The sequence below is a fragment of the Epinephelus moara genome, chromosome 19 (assembly GCF_006386435.1).
Source record: "Epinephelus moara isolate mb chromosome 19, YSFRI_EMoa_1.0, whole genome shotgun sequence".
In the NCBI taxonomy this organism is placed as follows: domain Eukaryota; kingdom Metazoa; phylum Chordata; class Actinopteri; order Perciformes; family Serranidae; genus Epinephelus; species Epinephelus moara.
The window spans coordinates 1,250,480-1,258,265 of NC_065524.1; the positions used below are offsets into that span (position 1 = coordinate 1,250,480).

A 7,786-nucleotide genomic window follows, 5' to 3' on the forward strand; every position below is an offset into this window, starting at 1 on the left:
TAGTGATCCAATCATGACAACGCCATTCTCAGCCTGCGCTCCTACCGGGTAATCGACATTATTTTTTAAATTAATTTATTAATTTTATATTCTAACCGAAAACATGATGTGAATAACACTCAAGTCATTCAAGTCCCGAGTCTTTAACTTCCAAGTCCGAGTCAAGTCTCAAGTCTATTTTTTGTCAAGTCAAGTCACAAGTCATCAAAACAGTGACTCGAGTCGACTTGAGTCCAAGTCACAATGACTCAAGTCCCCATCTCTGGCTCATAGTGCCATATTATCCCACCAGAACACTGTACTCTGAGATTACAGGGTTACTTGTGGTTCCTTCAGCTATCAGGCTCCTCTTCTGTGGAACCATCAGATTCTGAAAAGTTGGTTCTTCTTCATTTGCTATAACTGCATGACACTAACTTGCCCTCTTCGCCAGAGCTTTTGTCCTCCTCTGTCTCACAGGTTCCCTCGAATCATGGTTACGCCTGGATTGTGGATTGTGGTTACACTGCTGACGTGGTCCTGCCTGATGCCGACTGCTACTGCTATTATTATTGTCATACTTCTACTGCTATTACACATATGATTATTATTGTCACATACAGTATCTATACTGTCATATTTTAATATTTAGGTATAACATATTGTTATTATTATTATTACTATATTATTACTAAAATCAGTGTTATTGTAGCTATTGTCATTACTGTTTTCCTGCATCTCTCTGTCTCTGTCTCTCTCCGTCTCTCACTGTGGAGATATGGATAATTGTAAATTCATTATGTTGATCTGTTCTCTACACATGACATCTGAGGCAAATTGTGATTTGTGATATAGGGCTTTATAAATAAAACAATTGAAAAAATAAAATTGAATGTGTGTTTGTGAGGCTGATTATGTGGTAGATGTAAATGTTTGTATGCATATGTATGATTATGTCTACAACATGTTCTTAACTAAAATGTGTATCTTTGTCCTTGTGTGTTTGTGCTCTGTAAGGACATAGACCAGTGGGAAAAGTTATGCAATGTGATTGGAGGCTCATGTTCGCTGCTCTCTGACATGACTTACAAGTTAAAGGCTCCGCCCCTTCCAGGAGTCAGATGTCACATCTTAAAACACATTAATGAGACAACAGTCAGTGATTTGATCACCAAAGTAACAGATTTACTGAGGTGGCGTTGAGAAAAAGAAACATTGAATGCTGGGTAGGAAATGATTTGCAAATCCCTTTGGACGCATATTCAAAAGAATTCTGTACAAAAACAAGATGTTTAATTGCCACTGATAAACTGTAACGTCTTTTGTAAATTTACGCTTATTCTGAATTTGATGCCTGCAACATGTCACAATAAAATTGGGTCAGGGGCATGTTTACCAATGTGTTACATCATCTTTAAGCAGAACGCAGTAAGTGTTTGGGAACTGAGCAAACTATTGAAGTTTTAAAAATTTTAAAAGCGGGGACATCGTTGTCATTGATACCCAGTCCGAGTTTGATAATTCTGTAGATGCGGTTGGAGTGGGTCTGTGGGTCTGTGGGAAGTTTTAAAAGTCGATATACGACTTCAGTTCTTCGGTCTTCATTTTTGTGTTTTGCTCTTCATAATGCACCACATATTTTTAATGGGAGACAGGTCTGGACTGCAGGCAGGTCAGTCTAGCACCTGCACTCTTACTCACAATTTCACTATGAAGCCAAGCTCTTGGAATATGTACAGAATGTGTCTCATTATCTGTCTGCAATAATCAGGGACGTCCCTGAAAAAGATGTTGTCTGGATGGCAGCATATGTTGCCCCAAAACCTGTATGAACCTTTCAGCATTAACGGAGCCTTCACAGATGGACAAGTTACGCGTGATGCCATTGGCACTAACACACCCTCATACCATCACAGATGCTGGCTTTGATCTTTGAGCTGGTAACGATCTGGATGGTTCTTTTCCTCTTTAGCCCAGAGGATACGATGTCCATGAAGGACTGGTCAGACCACAGCACACTTTTCCTCTTTGTTAGTCCATCTCAGATGAGCTCAGGCCCAGAGAAGTGTGCTGTGTTTCTGGATGTTGTTGATATATGGCTTTCACTTTGTATGGTAGAGTCTTAACTTGCATTTGTAGATGCAGCGATGAACTGTGTTTACTAACAGTGGTTTTCCAAAGTGTTCCCGAGTCCATGTATAAATATCCTAAATACAATCATGTCAGTTTTAATGGTAAATGGTAAATGGACCTGCATTTGTATAGCGCCTTTCTACCCAGATAGCACACATACATCTGGCCGACATCGGCCTGAGGACGACTCATCGGCCCTGAAGTTATAACGTCTAACAAGCGTTGGCCGCATGGGCGGATATCTTTAAATTTAATACTCTTTTGTCCCAGCTCATCAAACGTCTCTGTTACGTCAGCTTTGGGACGGCCCAGTGCCGTAGAATGTCTGCCCACATACGGAAGTTGCCACTGAAGGCGGAATTTCATCTCCGCGGTGTTTGTTTGAACTGAGCTCTCAGGACACAGCATCTCATCGCAGTTGGTTTCAGGTAAGCTAATTGGAATAAATTGGCAGAAAATAGCTATGTTGTTTCTTCTGCGACCGTTAAAAGAGGTTCCTGGTGAGTGGCGAGGCACAACTGGGTGTATATAGCACATGTCCCCACCAGCTAACGTTATCTTTNTTGTTTGGAACTGAGCTCGCAGGACACAGCATCTCATCGCAGTTGGTTTCAGGTAAGCTAACTGGAATAAATTGGCAGAAAGTAGCTTTGTTGTTTCTTCTGTGACCATTAAAAGAGGTTCTTGGTGAGTGGCGAAGCACGACTGGGTGTATATAGCTTAGCACAGCTCCCGACCAACTAACGTTATCTTTCGTTAGCTGTTAGCTAGTTTAGCGGTTTAGCTCATGTTATGCTAACAGGCTACAACTGTGGTGTTTTCATTTTATTTTCCCTAGTTGACGTTATCTGCTCATCTGGTTATCGTGAGCACTCGTTTTGGGTTAAAGTGGAAGTGCCCGGAGCTGCCACCCGTGGTCCCGCGGCCCCCCGGCCTGCCCTCCGGGGCCCTGGACGTGTGCTCAAGTGTCTGGGAGAGGAGCGGAGAGGAGCACGGAGGTCAGGCGGGGCGGGCCGACACTGTGTATCCCAGAACGGGTGCTGAAGTGTCGGTGAGACCAGCAGAGAGGAGCGCGGAGGTGAAATAGTGAAGTTTAAGGATGCCTTCAGTATGTTGTTAATGTGATTTTATGGGCAATTTATCAGTCGAGGTCTCCTCCTCTGCAAAGCAAACTGACCCGGTGGCTACAGGTAATAGCGCAGTTTTGAAGCCACTGTTTTTCCGAGATGAAGGACTGATTGTTGAGCTGCTGTTAACAGTTAACGGAGTTAACGGATCCCGTTATTTAACCGTTTCAACACTAAATTAAGCAGAGTGACGGACACAAAGCCTTCAATCTGGCTAAAAGACAGCTGAAATGCTAAAAAAAAAAATACAGTGGTGAAGTTGGGATTTGTTTCTTGAAGTTATGTGCTCATCATCTTTTCTGTGTCTTGCAGGCTGCCAGGAGAAGCGGACTGGCCGTCAGATATTGTTTGTGGAAATTTGAAAATAAAGTTTGTCAAATTGACTTTTGTCTCTTCATTGTGCACACTTACACACGAAATAGGGTAACAGTCAGCTATTTTTGAATGTTAGCATTGATTTCTCACATTGAATGGTGAAATATTTGTAGTTTGAAAGGTCCGACCTAAATGAATAAAGGTTGTAGTTAACGAAGCATATGAATGTTAATGAAGGAGTGCCTACTGAGCGCAGCTTTTTTTATTGATCGTTTGAACATCACGTGGTGGTCATTTTCGATTAAAGGCAGACGTCTCAGCGACATCTTGGCAATGAGCAAACGCTCTCCCTGCTACATCTTTACGATCTAAACTTGATACATCGGGCCGACGTCGGCCAGATTATGTGTGCTATCTGGGTAGTCATCTAGTGACCACTCAAAGCGCTTTTTACACTACGAGTTACGTTCACCCATTCACACACACATTCATACACTGGTGGCCAAGGCTACCATACAAGGTGCCACCTGCTACTCAGTTTTCACACACACACACACACACCGATGGAACAGCCATCGGGAGCAATTTGGGGTTCAGTATTTTGCTCAAGGATACTTCGACATGCAACCTGGAGGATCCCGGGATCAAACCGCTGATCTTTCGATCTTTCGATTGGTGGACGACCCGCTCTACCTCTGAGCCACAGCCGCAGTGCCACATGAGGGGTCAGAGGTCACGGGCATTCAATATTTGTTTCTGGTGTTGCTCCTTCTCTGAATCTCTTGATGATATTATGGAATGTAGATGGTGAAACCCCTAAACTTCTTGCAGTTGTGCATTGAGAAAGGTTTTAAACTTTTTAAAACTGCATTACTAATGCAGTTTTTCACAATGTGGTGAGCGTACACCATCATTGCTTGTGAACAACTGAGTTTTTCAGAGGATGTCCCTTTCCCAATCATAATACTGTCACCTGTTAGCAATTAACCTGTTTACCTGTGGAATGTTTCAGGTGTTTTTTAGGAATCCACAACTTTCCCAGTCTTTGCTGCCACTGTCTGAACTTTGTTGAAACGTGTTGCAGGCATCAGATTCACAAGGAGTGTGTATTTACACAAAACAATACAATTTTCAGTTTGAACATTAACTTAAACATTAATCTTGTCTTTGAACTGTATTCAACTTAATATAGATCAAAAAGGATTTGCAAATTATTGCAATCTGCTAAGGTTTATGTTTTACACCGCATCCCGACTTTTTTGGAACCAGGTTGTTATAGATTTAATGCCTGTGGTCACTGAAATATTAAATACTTTGTTTCTGTCCCAGCACTCACTAACCACCCAGCCAAGAGTATGAGTTGTTTTGTTTGCATCATGTTGTGTTCACACCGAGTTCAAGCATTCAAACTTGAACACAAAATTTGCATCACGCCCAGTGTGAACACAACATAAGAGTGTTTGCCATCCACTCTACACAGATCAGAGACATTTATGTCAGGGTATTGACCATTTGTGGAAAATGCTTTTACAGTTAGATTTGGCAAAAAAGGTTTCTAATGCTAATTATGTCTTTGTTTCTACACTAGGATCAGTGTTAATGGGAACAGCACGCAGTGAGCCCTGCAGTGATGACTCTTTGTCAGATATAGTAAGTGTTATTACCTCTCTGTCATTTTGTGTTTCCAGTGTCATGTCATTTATCTAATCAGAGAACAGTATGGCATTTCTTCACCACATTATGTGGACAAGTGTTGAAGTGCTAAATATTATGAAAAGATCCATGTAAAGCTTAATTGTAAGTTTCAGCCCAACACTTCACTGCTTTGGTTCACTGTCACTGCTCTCATAGCGTTGTTTCTGGCTGCAGCAGGCAGCTATTTTCAACACAAATGCTTTAAAACACACTTTCTGTTCAGCAGCGAACAGCAGACAAACTTGAGGCTAGCTGATGAACACAGAGGAGCATTTAGCAGTTAGAGAGTCAGACATTTCCCTCAGGAGTTGGCAGAATCCAAAAGGAGAGAGAATATTGGACTTACATGTACAGCTGACCAGAAACTCAGTTCCAAATGAATTATAATGTTGCTCAGTTACTGCTGGATGTGTAAATAAACAAGTGTTTGTTGACAAGTTGATATCAACTTGACACCAACACATTCTCACTCCAGACTCGTCAAATACCGATGCTTGGTCAATGGCACGTCGCGTCAAGATATGAAGCACTAGGTACCCTCCTGCGTCAATTTTGAGCATTTAGGGATGGGGTGTTAATGGGGTGTTCATTTACAGTTTCTGCTTGTTAGATGCACACAGTCTTAAAAATAAACTAAAAATTATTTTTTGGGTTTAATTCCTGATGTGTAAGTGTAAGCAGAGATGATAGTAGAATGTTTCAGGTCATCTCTTCACAGCTGACCTCATCATCATCCTTCCAGAGTGGAAGAGAGATCCACAGAAAGCACTGTAACTAACATTTACTACTTATAATAATTGTGGAATAAAACCTACCAAAACAAGGCTATTTATCAATTCTGTAAATTCTGTGACATAATTGTCTTTACTAAATTGCTCCAATCAACAAACAAGTTAACAAACTTGGAAAAGCTGACCTAATGCAGGTCAGTGCTCACTTCAAACATGTGGCAAAAAGCAGTTTTATTGATTGTGTAACCCACTTGGCACATGTGCCACCAAGTGTCTAGGTTCTAAGAGGAGTGTGCAATAAATGAGTGAAGTGCACAATGACATTACTTAATCCTTACCTTAATAACTAACAGCAACAACCTGATACCTTTATGTCTTATTTCCATTCAGATAGAACAATAACCTTGCATATGTTTATTCACTACACCTTCCATTTTGTCACAGGAATCATTGAACTCATATTCTTCCTGGGCATTAAAGAAAATTGCACCCACAACCAAAAATGATACAGAATTCCAACTATTGACGAAATAACAGTGCGATTTCACAGAAAAGCTTAATATCGCTAACTGAATTATTCAGTGTGGCAGCCAAAATTAGCTTGGAAAATTTGGTTAAAACCCAGTGTCCTTGAACCACAATTTAAAATGTTGAAACCCATCAAGAATAACAACAAACAATAATAATAAAACTGAGATATTGAAGTAAAACATTCTTTATTTTTCACAAAAATAACCAAGGGAGTATAAAATCATGTTTGTCCAATTCTGTTTCATGAGTTTTTGATTGCACTCAACTTCCTACCAGCGCCCTTAGCAGTGAAAACTGTCCATCCTAGCTCCCAAGAGGATGAAGATAAAGATTGTTAAGTCTGATGAATAGCAGGGTTCCCACAGTCATGAAAAACCTGGAAAAGTCATGGAATTCCATAATTACATTTTCCAGGCCTGGAAAACTCATGGAATTAGTAAAAATCATCAAAGTTTTTTTGTTGAAAAAAGGTCTGATAGGTGGTTTCTGGCATGTAGATTAGACAGGGGAAAAAAAGTATTTTATCAGTTTGTTTTTGTTGATGATTTGTGAGTGCATTTAGAGTAGAAATCCAGCATTACAATATTTATTTTCTGTTTGGAACATAGTTGCATTCTGAATGGATTAGACATAATCCTCTCTGTCCAGCTTAATGAACTAGTTCACTGTTAAAGTAACAGACACAACAAATTGACAGAAAATATAGAAAACTTGGACTGTCTTCCCTAAATTAGCCAAACAACTAGCTTCTTTCTAAATGCATGGCATGCAACAATTTCAAGGGAAACCATGCCATTGGTAGCTTCATCAGGTTAACAGCAACAATTCTTAAAGTAAGCACCAAATTAAGGTAAACAACAACCAGAGTGTCAATTCATTGTTCAGATAGCCAGCTAGTAGCTAACTTAAGCCTCTTTTCCACTGCACAAAAAACTTCCTAACGTCTGGCTTTTTAATGTAATGGGAAAGGTTACAATCAGTATTAAAGCTGCAAGCAGCTGTGACCGGGCCCTCGCTCTCCCGCGTCAGCAGCGCGCATCACTGAAGCGGTTATGTGAAAACTCAGAGTAAGTTAACCCTGACGTGGTGTGACGTTTCATCTTCCTACTCCAAAAAACCCCCTATGGGAAGGGTATGTTGAAAATTTGAAGAGGGCAATATAGAGGCATTTTATCACCCCCCATGGGCGACGCCCCTATCAGATGTATGAGCTCGCCATTTTTGACCTGTGTATCAATTTCATGTGAATATGATGTCGCTGAAGCCATCAAAAAG

General features: G+C 40.7%; 1 protein-coding gene and 1 long non-coding RNA gene across 3 annotated transcripts in view; both read left to right on the forward strand.

Annotated features, from left to right (window-relative positions):
• eno4 (enolase 4) overlaps positions 1 to 7,786 on the forward strand; it is a 189,626-nt gene that overhangs the window by 103,473 nt on the left and 78,367 nt on the right. The window contains exons 10-12 of the mRNA XM_050070837.1: positions 997 to 1,155; positions 4,639 to 4,660; positions 5,149 to 5,204. Coding sequence (XP_049926794.1) covers positions 997 to 1,155; positions 4,639 to 4,660; positions 5,149 to 5,204 — 237 coding nt within the window. The remainder of the gene's footprint in view (positions 1 to 996; positions 1,156 to 4,638; positions 4,661 to 5,148; positions 5,205 to 7,786) is intronic.
• On the forward strand, positions 2,505 to 3,622 carry LOC126406532 (uncharacterized). 2 transcript variants are annotated; one of them, XR_007571709.1, is made up of 2 exons: positions 2,505 to 2,540; positions 2,951 to 3,622. It is a non-coding gene; the product is annotated as an uncharacterized LOC126406532 (long non-coding RNA). The 2 variants fall into 2 exon arrangements; XR_007571708.1 differs by lacking the exon at positions 2,505 to 2,540 and adding an exon at positions 2,673 to 2,727.